This window comes from Pygocentrus nattereri, chromosome 5, assembly GCF_015220715.1.
Source record: "Pygocentrus nattereri isolate fPygNat1 chromosome 5, fPygNat1.pri, whole genome shotgun sequence".
Classification (NCBI taxonomy): Eukaryota; Metazoa; Chordata; class Actinopteri; order Characiformes; family Serrasalmidae; genus Pygocentrus; species Pygocentrus nattereri.
This window is the reverse complement of record NC_051215.1, coordinates 39,667,398-39,686,696: the sequence shown is the minus strand read 5'-3', so window position 1 is coordinate 39,686,696 and position 19,299 is coordinate 39,667,398. Positions and strand designations below refer to the sequence as shown.

The window sequence follows — 19,299 nt, the reverse complement described above, 5'->3', positions numbered from 1 at the left end:
GACCTCTGCGCACTATGCACCTCAACATCCGCTGACCCCAACTCTGTCATTTTATGTAGCCTGCCACTTTGTGGCAGAGTTGCTGTCATTCCCAATCTCTCCCACTTTGTTATAATACCACTGACAGTTGACTGTGGAAGATTTAGTAGCAAAGAAATTTCACGACTGGACTTGATGCACACATGCCATTCTATCACGGTGCCACGCTGGAACACTCTGGAGCTCCTGAGACCAAGCCATTGTTTGTCGAAGCCGTCTGTATGCCTAGGTGCTTGGATTTATACACCTGTGGCCATGGAAGTGATAGGAACACCTGAATTCAATGATTTGGATGGGTGAGTGAATACTTTTGGAAATATAGTGTATGTACTATATATATATATATAGTTACCCTTTTCTTAAATGGACAGGACTATCACACAAGACCACTAGAGAGCAGATATTATTTAGGTGGTAGTTCACTCTCAGCGCTGCAGTGACACTGACTGGTGTCGTGTTAATGTGTGTTTTGCTGGACCACAGACAGCAGTGCTGCTGGAGTTTTGGAGTGCTGCTAGACTGAGAATGGACAACCAACAAAAAACATCCAGCCAACAGCATCCTCTGGGCTGTGTCCTGTGACCACTGATGAAGAACCAGAGGATGACTAATGCAAACTGTGCAGCAAAAGATTACCCTGACCACTGAAGAACAGGAGGTTAACACAGTATGCAGAAAAACAGACAGATTACAGTCTGTAATTGTTGAACTACAAAGTGCTCCTGTATAGTTTGTGGAGCTGAAAAAATGGAGAATGAATGTAGATCCAAGAAGGTGTATTTAATGAAGGGTTATACCAACTGGGTGTATAAATGTAGATGTATATGTATATTCTTCTTTACAGAGGAAAGAAAACAACAATACAGTTACCATTCAGAGACCATTTAGAAATAGAGTCGATTTAATTGCTCTACAATATTAAACATTTCCTTGATTGCTTAAACAAATTGGGCCCAATTTACAACACAAAAACACTACAACTAAAGCATGCTTCAGTTTTATCAGCAGATCAGCTAATAATAACTGTATGTGTGTGTACATTTTTGTGTATGTATTATCCGCTACAGGCCTATCCTGGATTACATGGAAGCACTTGTCTCTCCCCGCCCTCTTTCAATTCAGCAAAAGATTAAGAGGAAATAATACAGAAGATGTATTTAGACATCCCCCTTTCTAGTCACATCCTCTGAGGGAAGGCTATTTTTACACTCGCGCTCAGAAGAAAAAAAAAATCAATCTCTGTCTATGCTTTGGTGATGCAACAAAGAGTATACAATTGCACACCGTTTGTGTCTGTAAAAGCAGATGTGGAGATGTGAATGGCTACATTACAGGATAACAGTGAATAAAAAATCAATCTTACTCTAGGCTTTAGCAGCACAGCTTGGTGTATACAGTTACTCAAAGTTTGCATCTTAGAAACAAGATGATACAAGATCACTGTGTGTGCGCGTGTAATTTAAGCCTGTTAATGTGGACTGAGCCTGAGCTCTCAAAATTAGCCAGAGGAGAATTCTGGGTCCTAACGTCTTTGCCTTTCCCACTGCTGTCATGCCCTAGAGCTGCTGCAACATGTCACCTCTATCATCACACTTCTGCATCTGTCAGGAAATGGAAATGAGAATGTTCTCAGTGCACCACGCCTAGCTAAAAAAAGACTAAAACCCCTGAACACGTGGCAGTGGGCAGGGCTATATGCAATGCTTTTACTGAGGTCTCGTCCAAAAATGCTTTTATACTGAATTGACTTATCAATGCTCTGCTTTCAAATGTGCTCTTACGCGGCAACGGTTGGGCAAATATTACAGAATGTTGGCAAAAATCCCAACCAATCTAATGAACACAGCTCAGCTTTAGTCAAAATACAGAAATTTAAAGTGCATTATTAATTTTAATTAAAAAAAAAATTAAAGATCACACTTTTAGGACAGATTAGGTGCAGTTCCTTTTTTTGCTAAGCTTACATCAACACATAAATCTTGGCATGTTTGCTATGATTTAGTTTTGATTAACTAGCTACAACAATGTAGTTATTAGAGTGCTTGAAAAAGCGCTCTATTGTTATCGCTCATACTTCTTCTTATTCTTCTTCCACACTTTTCTGCGATTAATACAGCCTGAACCGCTTAACGTACAGACTCCGTTCAAACTGCGTTTTGAAGGTCTCGGCGCTGTGACTTATGCTATTTTTGGAGTCGATCGGGTTGGTAATTTGAAATAAAATGACATTTAAAAATTAAAAACCTCCCATAAGAATGAATGGCGGAATGTTCAGAACTTCAAATTCTATCTGACATCGATGATGTCACAGCAGATCACTCAGTCTCACAGACACAGCCGTAACACAAGGAATCTACTTTAAAATCCTTAAACTTTCATCCAGAAACTCCATTTCAGTTTTAAATGGTAGAGAAAGTTGTCCTTTCTCAAAATATCTCATCATTTTATCAATTAGCTTTAGAGTTATGAACATTTGTTTGGCACTAAGCACAGAAAACTGCCCCATTCACTCCCATGTAAATTTCTCAAAATCAGAATCTGCTTATTTCAAGATTTTCTCTGTGTTTAACTTATCATAACTCAGACATTTTCTTCTCAATACACACAACATTATACCAAAATAATCCTCAAGGGGTCTTATCTCACACCATCTATCCAGTTAAGCAATAGAGTAAACATTTTGCGAGTTATGACTGTTTGTTCAGAGGGTGCAAATCAGACTCAAACAAGGCTTCTCCACTAAGAGCTGCATAATAACAGAATGACAGTTCATTTGATTGACTCCCTCCTCCCCCCTCAAACACATACATCTCTCCCTCTCACAAACACACAGACAAATACCTAAAAAGGTGTTTTTACCTACACAGAAACACACACAAACACACACACACACTTGCAGCTCTTTTCAAGCACTCTTGCAGTTCCTTCAGGAAATGCACATCTAGTTCTATACTCTATTGATCCTGCAAGGGAAATTTGTCATCTTGCTGCCTAACTATGTCCAGTCTGAGAGCAGCACAGCAACACAAGCAGATTAACCAGAAATCTCAGTCAGGCCTGGGATTTAAACCACAGATTCTAAGTTGTTGGCTCACCTCTCCTACCCCTGGCTACCAGCCAGCCAGCTCAGTAGTGTAGCATTACAAACTGGAAACTCAGTGTTATTTAACCTAAATTCATTAAAGGGGAATTGCACTGATTTTGCAAAATTCTGCATGATTTTATATTTCAAATGAAAAGAAAGTAATTACGAGTGATTTAATTTGTAATAGTGCATTGAACAGAAACCAGCCAACTCAGCTGGTTGGTACAATAGCAATGATAGGAACCAGGGGTCAATATATCTACAAAGCAAATAAAGCCAGTTTATTTGTTATCCAAAACCAGTGAACCTATATATGTGTCTTCTAAGTTTTTATATGTAACGTTGATAACAGTGAAATAGTGGTAAATCTGAAGAAAAATCATGTATCTCACCACCACAAATGGAGCATATAAAATATGTTTTAGTCTCAAGACTATTGTAAAGCAGTGTCTCAGGCAAGAGGTGGCATATTCATAAACATTTCATGTAGTAACTTAGTTGCAATAAGAGCTTCCAATATTTGGTTCTTATTATCATCACTGTGCACAATTCTGGCTCTGTAAGTTTCTCTAGAACAGAGCATTAAATATCAAACACCACTCTGGATAACTTTGCTTACTTGTTAATAATTTAATTATGCAGACCTTTTGAAAATGAGTGGAGTTCCCCTTTAAGCTGATCATAAAGTTCTGTACAGCTTGTCCAACAGCTGCTATGGAAGGACGCTTTGTGAGTAGGGATAGGTCAGTTGTACTGGGAAGGGTGTCTCAAACCATTGGCTCTGTTGCCACTTCATAGTATTAAAGCATTAACTGTAAGTTAATTTTTGTTACGGAACTTAGACAAAGTTACAGCATATCAAACAACTTCTTACAACATATTAACCTCAAACTTCTAAGGGCCTATATATCAGTCCACACTTCATTACTACTACATAACCTATAGAATCATCTCATAATTCTTATTATAGAGCAAATACAAGTTACTGAAAAATAACTAATAAATAAACACCCTCAGTAGCCACCCCCCACCTCTTTATAAACTGGGCTGTATTTGACTTTTCTGGCCTCTGTGAGTGATGGAGTAAAGGCTATAGGTTTGTCATGTATCAGCGCGAGCCCTGCCTCTCCCTCAGGTCTTTAATATCATCTCATTTCCATTGCTTGCTGAGACGGGGCCGGGCGGAGTTGGGGTCCGCCACAGGCGGTGTCAGCTGCAGCCAAACAGGTGAGATAAATGGAGTGGCAGAGGAGTGTGGAGCGGAGGAAGAGGCTGGACAGGGGTTCATGTGCCCCACCTCTGACAGCTTGACATATGGGGGCGGTGGCGGGCAGAGCTGGCCCCATAATTCAGCATGTTATAAATCCAGGATAAGGATGAAAGACTGCCACAAAAGAGATTACTGTCCATTTGGTCTAATGAGCCAGTATATCAGTGCCTGGAGACACTTGCCCCCTGACCGCTTTCACAAACACTCACTCACTCGCCCCTCATACACTGGGCATTTCAATTGTTAAATACCGGATCAATGACGTAAATAATTTATTATGAGTCCCTGCTGATGTTACAAAACTCCCAAGTCTCGCCGTTTTCTCACCGAGACATACATCTCGCATTTGACAAGGCATCTGCGGATCAATACCGTGATAAGTTTAGCCCAGCTCCTTTTCCAAACATTGGATTTTCTCTGAATTAAGCGGATCGATGGAACCTATGAATAAAGCAGGTGCATGACTACCATGCTTCCTCAATCAGCCATGCATAAGTGTGTATTTGCATCTCATTGTGTTGTCACATTTCCCTGTGGACCTGAGTTAACAACGAAAGCAATGACTTCACCTGCTCAAACAAGGCCACTCTCTGCAGTTCTCACTATGGCCACTAGTCTGCGCTGTGTCACATGCCACTTTTCCAAGTAGTTCATGTTTCGGACTCACTGTATGTGCAAGCTCTGGAAGAGAGCACAGGTACTGTGAAGATGCAGAAGCAGAAACAAACAGCATCCCAAGTCCCAGTCAATGAAACATCCACGAACCAGATGCAAACGGAGGAGGAAATCAATATTAATCATTTCATGGTCTTGCTCTCAGGGTGGAAATGACACATCGTTCTGTGTTTTCCCGTGCCATCAATATTCTGGCATGAAAAATGCACAACGCAAGCCCAGCCCAACTGACCACAGTGTATAAATGGATCCTTAAAAAAGAGGAATAACAGCGAGAGAATGAAGAAAGGAGATAAGTGCACCCCAGAGAGGGAAATCGGACTTCAAAAACACAGCAACATGTGCATAGAAACACTTGTCTGCAGAAGAAAACAGATATTACCAAGAGGCCTGATAATCACTGGGATAATGAGTGCCAGATTGTATTTACAGGGTTTTATCCGCAGCACTGAAGTGCATGGCAGAGTTCTGATTAACTAATGCTGTTCCCAAGAGGGAGCATGGTGCACATACATTATGGGCCTTATGGCAAGGTTTTGTTACAGGATGAGCGAAGACTGAGCAGGACAGAAACAAGCCATGTACTGCAGTAAAGGTACTTTGATAAGGGTGTGGTAGTACTTAAAGAAATACTGCATATAAACAGAATTAGCTTTTTAGCCTTTAGTTTGGATACGCAGAACTTTAGAAGGGTTGCTAGTGTAGAAGCCCAAAGCAATTTGAAGCGATAGCCCATAGCAGCTCTCTGATCTGATGCCTGTAGCTGGTAAAGGCTTTTAATGAAACTGGCGTGCATTTCATTTCATCCATGCAGTGATCATTAAGTGTCTCTTACCCTGTCTTTCAGTATGAGACTCTACAGAGAGTGAAACAGACATAGGGATGGGGACAGACAGGTTAGCAACCACATAAAACACTGTGGATTTTCAACATAACAATACGTGCAACTTAGTGAAACAATGAGATCACAGCTTGTTAATGAATGAATTAATGAATACATGAAATCCATAAATCTCACTGGGATATAACGCATTATGAGAACAAATAAGATAAGGGATGCTAACCACTTTGTCTTCCTTCTTCTCCAGCATCACAGCAGCAGCACATAAGAGGGAGAGAAAATAAGGGAGGATGGGGGGAAAAGTGGAAAGAAGGACAAAAGCAGGAAAGTGGGGGAGTAGAAAGCAGATCAAAGAGAAACAAATCAGTTACATGAACAATGGACACTGGTGGACAAATAAGCATTAGCAAACAGCCTTGAAACTATGAACCATAACATTAACATTTTTCACTGTCTGAATATAATTAAGACAACTGAAAAGTAAATGGCTTTTTGAAAACTCACTGTAATAGCTGAACAGAGATTTAAATTTGCAGGTATGTTGCCACCCACAGGGCACTATGAGAAGGTGCAGTTTTGCAACCGAGAATTTCACAATGAAATTTACTATGAATAATTCCCTGTGGAAGTAAAAGACAGTTCACGGGGTAGATAAAGAAAAAAGAATATTAGATTCTACTTAGTAAATCTTGCTCCATATCCTCGGACACAGAGACCAAAGAATGTGCACATATTGAAGTGCAAATAGCTTTGCACGGCAGTGCACATCTGTATTCTCTTTCTCGTGCTGTCTTTATATCTCTCTTTCTCTCTATACACATGCACACACTGACTGTGATTTTTCCTTTCAACTCATATTTTGAGTCTCTAAGTGTCTGTTTGTGTCTTCTAGCTGCAGGCCTACTGCTCATAGCAACCCACAGCAATAGAACTATTAAGTGCATTTCATTGCTGTTAGCTACAGTGCCCTACTATACAGTCCATCACATTGAGTAGGTGTAGCTCCCTATGTTTAACCTTCAGGCACCCAGTGACTCCATTATCAAGCCAGCCACTCTCATTAATAGCACATGCCGGGGGCTGTGAGAAGCGTTGTATGCTCATTTCAGCTAAGCTAACCTCTAGGCTGCTTCCATCCATAAGCAGCACATAGCCTCTCATCCCACATCATATTAGTGGCTTCTGACTTTATAGCACCCATAGATGAGGGTGGCCACACACTTTCAGTCTGACTCTGTTGTGCTAAGCCATTCTCACTGTTTGAATTATCACAGCTGTTTACACCTAGTTGGTTCATATCAGGATTAAATTCAGATTCAATTATTACATTATGTACATTATCTACACAATATAAGGTTTGGAATCAGTGCTTTTGTTGATCATAATTATACATACATACATACACACACACACACACACACACACACACACACACATATATATATATATATATATATATATATATATATATATTCATTCAATAAATACAATAAACAAACAAATGTGAAATGTATAAGGTTCTAAAATGACACAGAAAGCTATATAGCATTAGAAATTAAATACAAAATTCATACACATAAATACTGTAAATTACTGTACTTTTAATTACTTCTTAAAGTAGCTAAAAATATATTTTGTCAAATAGTTTTTAATATTTAAATCCACATTGTAGATATTACAATTTATTACTGAAATGCACAATTGTAAATATGGTAAACAATCCCAAACTTTTGAATGATATTGTACATCTTTCGCTCTCTCAAGGCACATTTAACAGCCAAATTTCCTCCAATACATTACATCATTGTACACATGGTCCATTAATGCAATGACTAATCATCTGTCTTCTTCTAAGCACTGACTCCCAAAATTGGCACCTTACCCTAAGTTTACGGAAATGAACAACGCTGTGCATAATCAGCACTGTTAAGGCAGCAACCATCTTTACAATAACCCAGGAAAAATGAGGAATAACAGCCCTGCCAGGTTATGAACATAAATTTGATTTAAATCCAAATAACCTGAGATGCATTTGACTATGATGTGCATGTTATCTAATCAGGAGACAATCCAGATACAAGTTACATGAAATGACCAGGTGTAATGAGGTCCTTTTCATCTGTCACTAGATTTAAACTTTCTTTCTCCACTCACTCTCTCAACTACATACCTGGCATATTGCTTCACAGAAGTTACTGAATAATTCAAAGCAGTAACTACATACTTAAGACTTAAAATGAATAACAATTGCTTAGAGGCTAATGGGTTAATCACATCTAACTCTTCCTCTAATTTCCTTCTCTCACAACTCACGTATCTTTAATGTATATCCTGCATTGCTGAGCTAATCCTCAGTTCAAAGCTGTTTCGTTCTGTTTACTTCCAACACTGGACTCATTATAGTAGAGCACTAATTAGCGCTGTGGATTTAGGTGCAGAAGCCTTATGGAAAAAGGAGGTGAGAGAAGGTAAATATCACACACAGGGAGGGAGCCACCATTTTTGGGGCTTCCCTGTGAGTGGCACCGCTGCCCCTGCAGCGAAGACGTTCCAGCCTGCGCCTCCCAGTGAGGGCGTGCAGTGACCCCCCGCTGACCAGGACAGTCATCTTCTCTGACTAATGCCCAATTAACCTTTCTGCCTGGCCTGCGCTTCTCTACTCTCCTGTGCTTAAATGTCCTCACATCAGTGGGTCAGACTCAAAGGTAAACAGGTGTATGCGGAAACAAGCAAACATGAAGAGCACAGTCTGCAAAGACACATATTTTAAAGAGCAGAATATGACAGATGTTCAATATGGGGGATTAGCCAGATACAGATAGGATACACAAATGCAGACAGTAAAAGAACACTAGTATTCTGTCTGTTATGACATTAAAATTGAGTGCATGACAAAGACAAAACATTGTCTATTTTTGTCATTGACTGTCAAGAAAAAAAGGTGACTTTCCACTGTATAAAGTACTGAAACTTTTGGCATCACAAAACCTTTCCACTGGTCATTGACTGAGTACCAAAAGTTTAAATTTTATGTTTTTTGGTACCTGCTCAGGGTTGATACCAACAGGACATAATGGTGCTCCAGTGTGGCGCAGATCTGTGGGACAGTGTATTACAATGGCAATACACAGGCACTGTTACATGAACAGGTCTATAATGATTATTTTACAAATCTTTTGATAATATATTTATGCTGCAACAAAGAGTTTGAATTGTTTTCATCAGTTGTTTGAGGCAAATATATATATATATATATATATATATATATATATACATTGAAGAATAAACAACATTTTCTGACATATGTGCTGAGACTAATTAAAATGGACTAAAATTAATATTCAAATAGACACAGACAATTTAGCTAATGATTTTTCTCTTACAGGTGAGGATAAAAAGATCAAGAACGGTTAGATGACTAATAAATGCATCAACTATAAACTAGAACAGTGTGTTGCTGTGACAGTTGGGATTTGTAGAATAATGACTTTGCAAAGAGCTCACTTTAGCGGTCACTAAAGTGATGATCATTACTTTTTAGAATGATCACTTTGAGAGTATTATAACTATGGTCACTTCACTTGTCTCTGTAGCAGGTGGAACATAAATAAGACCTAGAACCCTAAGTTTTGTTGGTTTCCATTAGGAAGGTCACCTGCTAGGATTTTCCTGGATTGTGGTTTGTGGTTGTGAAAAAATAAATTCCTTTCCTGGACACAGAATGCCCCGGAATGCAAGCACGTCCATATGTTAGCATTTCTTATGACGTTTAAACTGCATTTTTTAAATCCAATCAAATGACTTGTATACAACAATGAGCTTGATCTACTGACAACTGCACTGTGCAGTTCAGACACTCCTAAACACAACACAATAACTGAGAAGATCAAGGGCTGGATTCACAAAATCTTTCTTGAGTAAAAACTTGCAAAATTTCATAAGTTCATAAGAATGTTCTTAAATGCAGTTCTAGAAGAAAAAAAACTTGATAAGTTCTCAAAAAAATAACCACATTTAATAATATTTTTTTTCTTAGGACACTTTTGAGAAAGTGTTCTGTAGCTGGACTAAGATCTAGTTACATTACACTGCACCATGAGGATAGCTACTCCACTGAATTCAGGAAAAATTAAGTCAGCAATCAAGTGTCTAGAAATTCCATGAAGCTGATATGGCAAGCCTAGTCTGTTTGTGTGTTTGAAAGTGCATTGGAAAAGCAACCTCAGTGTTTCAGCTGTATCAAAAACATTCCTGTCACACTCTTAAACATATCATGTCATGATCATATTTAAACTTCAAGCTTGACTGCAATGAATGTTAAAGAATACTTCAGATATATTCACATGGTGTATGTGTTGCAGTTGAGTTTTCCCCAGTTTGATCTCAAACAAGGCACAAGCACAACTCAGTACTGAACCTAAACATTTAGATATACAGTTTACTGTTTAGAACCTCCCAGTGTCTGCGTGGGTTTCCTCCAGGTTCTCCGGTTTCCTCCCACAGTCCAAAGACATGCAGTCAGGCCAATTGTATATGCTAAATTGCCCCTGGGTTTGAGTGTGTGAGTGACTGTCTGTGTCTGTCTGTCTGCCCTGTGATGGACTGGCGACCTGTCCAGGGTGTATCCTGCCTTCCGCCCGATGACTGCTGGGATAGGCTCCAGCACCCCCCCGCGACCCTGACGGAGAAGCGGCTGAGAAAATGGATGGATGTTTAGAACCTAAATACACACATATGGATAGTGGTGTCATTTTACTGTTACACATTTTAGATACGATAACTTGATCAGTTGCGGATGGCATAGTCTCCACCATTAGAGGGCCTGCATAAAAGGGTTAAACATCTACTCCAGGTCCTGGAAGGCTGGTGTCCAGCACAGTTTGGTAGCTTCTCTACTCAAACACACCCACTAAACCTGGCCATTAACAGATGAGTGTAATCAGGTGTGTTTGAGCAGGTAAATCACCAAACTGTGCTGGACACTGGCCCTCCTGGAGTTGAGCACTCCTGATATGCTCCTTAAGGGGCAATGAAAAAGACAGCAGTGGCCATCCTGTTGAAGGACCATGAATGGTGAAGTTAAGGTGTTCTCACTCACATTGTTGGAGCGCAGAGAGACCCTTCCTCCACATCGGGCGCAGAACTTGGTCTGGCAGTAGGAGCAGAGGTTTCCACAGCCGTCCGCAAACTTGGTCTTGTGGCAGATGCCACAGGTGGGCGCATCATCCTTATGCTGGCCCTGTTGCCTCTGCTGAGGCTCCTGCGCTATCCGCCGCACCTGCTCTTTATAGCTGGCAAACTGCTGGTGCATGCTGAGAAGAGAAGAGAAGAGAAGAGAAGAGAAGAGAAGAGAAGAGAAGACAAGAGAAGAGGAAATAAGACATTGGAATTTACACTCACCAGCCACTTCACATCAACAAGGCATTTTCGTCCACACAACTGCCGCTCATTGCAGTAGATCAACAGTTTCTGAAATACTCAGACCAGCCCGTCTGGCACCAACAACCCTGCCACATTCAACGTCACTTAAATCACTTTTCTTCCCCATTCCGATGCTCGGTTTGCACTTCAGCAAGTTGTCTTGACCACCTCTACATGCCAAAATGCATTGAGTTTGTGGCCATGTGATTGACTGATTAGCCATATGTGTTAACAAGCAATTGGACTTGAATAAATTGAATAAAAAAAACACACTCAAATTTAGTTCTACTGTAGTTTCAGCAACATTGCCTTCTATTGGCTAACTAAGCATTTACTCAGGGGAGCCTGTTTAATTCAACAAACAAAGAAATAATTAATCACACAATGAGTCAAACTGACCAAGTTAGAATTAATTTTGTTGCAAAGAATCAAGAAGTGGAAAAAAACATATGGACATATACTTTTCACATTTGAAATACATTTCAAATGCAATGCAATCCATGCCAAAATACATTGCAAACACTAAAATGTATTTCAGAATATATTGCCATATTAACCAAATATATTTTGAAATACATTATACACAGAAATATACCACACAAAAAAATGTATATAAATGTATTTATCATTATATTGTCACAATACTTGTCCAATGTTATTTACTGTTTGGAAAACCTTATGAAATGAATTTGTATTCCAGTATCTTAATTTTAAATACTAGCAAATGAACCTTTAGCATGGCAAAAGCAAGTGTTGGAACTGTTTCACTGTGAAAATGCAGTTTGATGATTTGATAGCTTGTTTATTTGAAAGACATTCTGTGTGAGTGCTGCCTTACAGCATAATACAATGATTAATGCAAAACAAAAAATTCAGAACTGTTCATTCTGTTTGTGTATATTTAGTTATATCTGTAAACTTTGTTAAAACTTTTCCCACATGGGACAGCAAAGCTCTTACTGAAGTCATTAAGAGACAATCAGAAATCTGTTTTTGTCAGATGTGACAGGTTCTGAAGTTCCTAAAACTCAAAGCTACCAAAAACCCATTACTGCTGATGGAGCTGATGCCCTGCCAGTTTTGTCCTAAGATTGAAGGAAGCAAGAGATTACAGAGAACAGGATGGATACAAAAGTGTCCATTGAAAAATCAATAGAATACACTGGCTCCACTGGACCATGAGCTTCACACTTTAGGCTACAGTAGAACCTCTCTCATGCCCTCACTTCCCTCCTCCTCTCTTCTTCATGCAAGGCCACTCCACTGTCTCTCTGCCTTTCACCAAACAAGCTAAGTGCTCTCTAGGTCCCAACCAATTTTATGACCAATACCAATTGCAACTAATATGATTTGAATTTGATATGTCAATATGAAACAGTCAAATATGATTGACAGTTCTTTTCTTCAACTCAGAAACGTCAGAAGTTTACGGTGTGTTTAATAAAATACAGTTGCATCAAAAGTTTCAATAACGCTTGTCAAATGAAATGTTTTTAAGATTTTCTAAGTGAAAATAAAACATTCTGTAAATAAAATATAAAATGTGCCATAACTTTTGCATGGAACACACTTTATTGTTTTTCTTTTTTTTTCCTTTCAATATTCAGAAAATGACAGTAAAATGTGCAGAAGTGTATTCTCTGTAGAGGATGTGTACTTTTTTTTACTACTTCAAAAACATGTAATTTGACCAAACTTTTGCATGATTAACAATACAAATAATATAGCTATAATAAATCTATGTTTCATTTCACTATGTTATTGCTACAAATTGGTGTTTTGTGTTGAAATGCAGCAGTTTAGCATGTATTGCAGTAATAAAAGTGAGCAGCTGGTGAACATAGCTTATCAGCTAACACAAAGCATGACATATGAGCATAAAACCATTAACCTCTTATAATTAAATAACTTTCCTCACATGAGATTTTTATTATGATGTAGACATTAAATATTTGCTTAATCGGCACGATTTTTACTTATACAGATAAATCCCACAGGACCTCAATATTGGACGATATTATTGACCAAATCATGTATTGGATGGGCCCATATATGCATTCCAAAACCTAAGGTCAATAATATCAAGCTCCTGTCCAGATGCTATGAAGAACTACATGCCAGGGTCAGAGCAATTGCAAACATTTACAATGCTCACCTTTCCCTTACAAAAGCTTATTATTTGAACTCAAGAGTAAACAGGTACAACACATCAATTTAGCAAGCATAATAGACACAAACAAAAACTTTCTCTGGATGATTTGCTCAACACCGCCAATACTAACAGCCAGTACTATAACGTTTATCAGCAACACCGTGCATCAACGTCAAGCTTTACTTACGTTGTGGCCGTGTTCAACACAGATTCCTGTCATATCTTAAATGCATTACACTAAATGACTCATAAAGAAAAAAAGAGAATGTAGTATCCACAATATGTGATGAATGTTTGCCAAGCCATGCAGCACCATCCCAGACAGAGAGTGAGAGAGCGAGAGAGAGAGAGAGAGAGAAAGAGAGAGAGAGAGAGAGAATCATCCCCATCCCTGCCTCAGCCCCCCAGGCCCACACTCCCCCTGTGCACCCCTCACCGCTCTTCCTCTCCCCACTAAGCCCCCAGCCAGCACTTCCTGCAGGTCAAAGGTCATAGAAAGTGCACCAAGCACCGAGGTGACTTTCTGGCTGCCACATGATGCTCAGAGTTCCACAGTCAGGACCACTTGAAAGTTTAAAGAAGCTCCACATAATCTAAAAGTTATTTCAATATTAATGGGTTCATATGATACATTTTTCAAATCCATTCAGAAACGGTCATGCTTCAGATCTGCATGACCATTTCCCAACCTCGCTTTATCTCTGAGAATCAAACAGGATGTTTTTGATACTATGCCTTTAGGACTGATATAGGTCAATCTGATTGGCTGCAAGGTATTGTGCCTCATTCAAAAACAGAGCAGGCTGCAATACTCATCATATCATCAATGTAAATAAGTAGAGCTAAAGTGCTGTAGTCGGAATAGATAGTTTTATGTAAATATATGATGGTTTTTGCGACTTCACGTCTAAATGTGTACTATATGGACTGGGGACTGAATGGTGCATTTTTAAAAAAATGTCTAATGTTTACACCATAACTGCTCAAAAATTATGATATTTTTATTTGATTTTTTTGTTTGACATCATTTAAGCACAGCAGCTCCTCTTTAGATAGTGGAAAACTTTGTAATGAAGAGATCAATTGAAATCTCTTTACATTAACTTACATTAAAGCAAAGGACCTTTTTGGCTTCTACTGTAAAGTTGCCATTTTGGAGATAATGATATTGTACATATAGTACATCAAATAAAGCAAGAAAACTGAAGAAATTTTTCTTGGCATACTATATCCAAGCCAATAACAATATAGCAACCTTTGAAGAGGGTACAGTTTATAACAGCGAGGTGCGCTAGTTGACATTGAAAGTTGTTGACCATGTTACGCATTAATTAGTTAAAAATGCAAAACAAACTAGATGCTCAGATAAAGCTTTGCAGCTTTTAAGCCTTTCAGCGAGTGCAAAGCAGAGGAACAAGAAAGAGATAAGCATCGAGTCTGGCACTGTAAAAGGACAAATGAAGGCACTCTGTACTCTCTGCAGGAAATGATATTCAGGAAAGGAAGCCAGACACACCACAATTAAGACAGCACATAAAACACTGGCTTTCATAAATGAAACACAAGGTTATACGAATGTGAACAACTGTTTTACTTTACTGGCACAACCCCCTCCTTTCCCTATTACACAGGACTCTCTAACTCTCTCTCTCTCACTCCCTCACCCTTCATTCTCTCTCTCTTTGCCTCTTTCTCCCTCTCACTCACTCTCTTTTAACCAAGAATAAAAATAAACCTTTTGTGAAATGCAAATCAGGCACAGTGTCTACAAGACATGGCAAGCAATTCACACAGGAATGCTGCATTAGCATAGAACTTGGCGTAATTAAGGTATGCAGAAGGCCTAATTAGTGCGGTAAAGTGTGGGAAAACGTGGAGGAGAGTCGGCCCAGAGACGATCAAGATGAGACGGCAAAGATGAGACGAGCTCGCCCCCGCTCGACGACAGCTGGTCTCCACGGTGACAGCGGACCCAGGGAGGGGACCTCGCCTACCTGTCCATCTCACAAAAGAAAACGTCTGTGATTAACCAGCTGTCAGCTAGCATTCATGCTAACGTATACGAAGGCAGGGCCAGAAGCCGTAACTCATGCTCCATACACAACAATCTCAGAAGAGAAGGCTTTGGTTGAACCTTCCCATGCCGGCCCATACATCAGCCTGCTCTGTTCACAACCCAGCTGTAAATCCACCCTGTCTGTGCCAGGACACCCCAGGAGAATACAGGGACAGGGGCTAAATCAGGTGAAGGAACCTCCAAGGTTGATTCAGTACAAATCCAACATGATTTACTTCTGATGTTCAGGCACGGATGATAATGATGGACCATGCACTGCTTTGTAGGTTACGCTGGAACCATTACTCTAGCACACCAGTCCGTCCTAACATATCTCATCCAGACACATAGAGAGCAGCAGCCCATTTCGCAAAGCCACTTTCAACTGAGTAATTTCCACTTCACTCCATGCCTTACTGGACTACCAACGGCACCAAAAAGAAAGATCAAATCTTGCCCTGCTTACAGGAGTTTGACCTACATAACTGAGTGCTCCTTTGGGGTAAATACTTCATCTGCTCAGGGAGATGCAACAAGTCCGAGCTCCAAACCACAGCAAGTCTAGGCTCATCCCAGACTGTCTAACAAATCCACTGGGTCAGAATGATCTCGCTACAGGCAGTTGGACTCAAGAGCCCTTCACTTTCCACACTGTTAAAGCTTTATTGAGGTAATGAGTAGACAGAATTTCCCTGATAATTTCATCAGTAATGGCAAAAATAGACAGTCCTGTTGTGCACTGTGTACATTCAAATTCAAGCTTCTTCTTCAATCATTACTCCTAATGATTCTAACAAGGATTGCTCTTTATTCTCTGTAAGCCCACAGGCCAGTTTAGACACAGAAGGCATGTTAAACCTAATTTTAAAAATAAGAGTTCTTAACGCGTATGTAAATGAGATTTTTTGCTAAATGCAGTCAGGAAGACTGTAAAACGGAAGGGTATAATTGCTTGACTCACCCTGCAATTTGGTAATCGATGTTTAAAAACAAGTGGAAATAATAAGGTGAAAAGTGTCAAGAACACACAGAGAACAGTTCCCTCAAGTAATTTAGAAATTACGTGTTTCTCTACGAGTGGTGGTTAAACACACTGAGCTGTGTAACACCAAACAGACTCAGAAGTTTTACAGTATAGATTCCTTTTTCTTTGCCTTGTTTTGCTATTTTTTATATTAAACGTTTTACATGCTGCTAAACTGAAAATGTGTCCGTTGGGATCAGTGATAAGGGCCTAAAAAAAGCAAGAGAGCATCAAGAGCAGTGGAAAGAAGGGAGGGGGAGAGAGAAGCATCAAACGCATTCCCCCTCGCCGTCTGTGGAGAGTGGCCTCACAGCCCTGCTATTCCTACGCAAGCAACAGAACATGGAACAGAGATGCAGTTATAGAGAGCTAAATTATGTTTTCTTTTAGCCTGAATTCTGTAATGTTTGGAAGGTTTTTATAATGTGTCTTTAACAGTGGAGTGCCAATAACAGACAGAAATGATTATGATTAATGATTATGTTAATAATAATGGTAAATTGTCTCTGTCTATGTCTTAAACTGTAATCTCATAAATATCTTTGATATAAATGTATTCATTTAGTTAGTTATTTAGTCAATTCACTTGCATTTAACTGGACCTTCCAAAAGTTTTTTGAAGGTTTAGCTCCACTCACACTGTGTAATGCTGTTCTGAGGCTCATTCTCAAAACCATTTTCTGTTAAACAATGTATATATATATATATATATATATATATATATCAACTTGTCTCTACCTTCAGAAACAACAATATTGGCTTTTATGAGACCTACATTCATAAAATATTTTATATTAATTCTCATATATTATAACTAAGATTTATAATTCTCCGTATTCTGAAGAAGACTAAAAAAATATTTCCTAATATATTTCTCATAGCTGGATTAATGCTGGATTATGTACTACAATATGACCTGAAAACATTTAGTAATAACAGCACATCATGTTTTCTTGATTAAACCATAAAGCAATGGGATTTCAATCATTAGTACTGTAAATTTCTTCAGCTGTGTTTGTCTTCATAATGCAAAAGAAATTTAATTATAAAGGATAGATTTGTAACCATATTCATGTTTACATAAATAACATCTCATTTGAACATTCTTTTGCTAAATGTCCAATGCTGAAAATATTTGTGAAAAAATTGGCATAATATCATCTGGCAAAGGTTCATTGAACTATCTAAGTGTCTGAAAAGAACTAGGAATAGTACAATAACAGATAAGATATAACATATTGAAACAAAATACATATACAGGAATCATTATTATTTGGAATATGTAGGACTACTGAATGGATGGATATTAATAAATGTCTATATAAAACACTAATTCCAGATATGCATTTCCATTTTGGAGAGAAGCAGGCTTTCAGAGTGAACAGGTAACCCCTGCCAACCTTTCCCTTGGTTCTCCCTCACTGTTTCAATATCCTGCTTGGGACCCATGATACTGGCTTGTGTTTCTCTTGCCTGTCTGTGGTTCACTGTGCCAGTGTATTATTTCTGCTCACTCAGACCAGGCAGCCAGGCATGAGAGTGAGTGGACGCACCATGTGGTTCCATATGGCATCAGCAGCACATGGCTGAACTGGCATGGCTGTGGCTCAGTTCCACCGGAACTCCCCCACTGTGGGGAACATGCACCACTCTGCCACCCACTAACCCTGCTGACCAGCCATGTTCTAGTATTATGGTGGATTTCAATCTCTTTATCTATATCGTTATTTTTATATAATGTAATATAATAATTATTATTTATAATGTATTATCTGTTCTGTTCAATAGAAAAGGCACAGTGCCTGTTCTGTTCATTGCAGTGTGGCGGAGTCTAAGGTCCACAGGGATTTTTTTTTTTGGAAAAAAAATTGTCTTCACTTTTATCCTAAAATGAGTAAAATAGGAGGACAAAAATAAGGAAAACCCTTACATGTTTCTGAACATTTGACAGATAATATATACACTTGTATAGCAATTAATATACTACTTGTCACACAAAAACCTTTTTACTTTTTTGCATTAATTTGAAAACTCCAGTTATACTGTGCTTTGTACTACTACTGTGTTAAAATTTCATGTTGAACAGAGCTATAGAAATGGTCCAAAATCATTTGAAAAAAATACTTTAACATCCATTGCAAATTACTAATGTTCCATGTCCTGTAAACTGTATATTTATTAAAAATACATTGTTAAAAGATTGGTGCAATCCAATAAGTACAGGATTTAAATAAAATCACATATCACACCTACATACTGTAGAATTCTGCACCATGTGGTCTAGTTATCTGCAGTATATCATAGTTAACATTTCCAAATTTTAATCATGTTTTTAGCTACAGTCATGAAAATTGCAATTGCAATAGCAATAACAACAAGATTTAATTGAATGCAAATCATATATATAGTGCTACACAGGAGAACAAAGAACAAAACTGGGGAGGCCACAGTATGCAGATTTTACTCTTCAAAGCAAGAGGATAGCTCTTCCACATCAAAGGCCAGGCACTGCCTTGTGAGGATAGCAGAATATAGAGCACTGCCTGCATCATGTCAGCAGTGGAAATATTCAACAATATAGAAGGCTGGGGAGGTCATATGATCAGCATGGAGGGCAGAGAATGCGGAATATTGTACGTGTCACATGACCAGGGGAGGCATCCCACAGGACAGGTAGGGAGGAGTGAGCGTGCAGCAGTGCCCTCATTATGCCAAACTAGAGGAGCCGTGCAGAGC

General features: G+C 39.0%; 1 protein-coding gene across 15 annotated transcripts in view; it reads right to left on the bottom strand.

Moving 5' to 3' along the window:
- Positions 1-19,299, bottom strand: part of LOC108442125 (regulating synaptic membrane exocytosis protein 1) — an 84,491-nt gene that overhangs the window by 41,512 nt on the left and 23,680 nt on the right. For all 15 annotated transcript variants that reach the window (XM_037538931.1, XM_037538921.1, XM_037538923.1 and 12 more), the window contains exons 3-4: positions 11,009-11,222; positions 6,134-6,148 (exon numbers count right to left, since the gene is read on the bottom strand). In XM_037538931.1, coding sequence (XP_037394828.1) covers positions 6,134-6,148; positions 11,009-11,222 — 229 coding nt within the window. The remainder of the gene's footprint in view (positions 1-6,133; positions 6,149-11,008; positions 11,223-19,299) is intronic.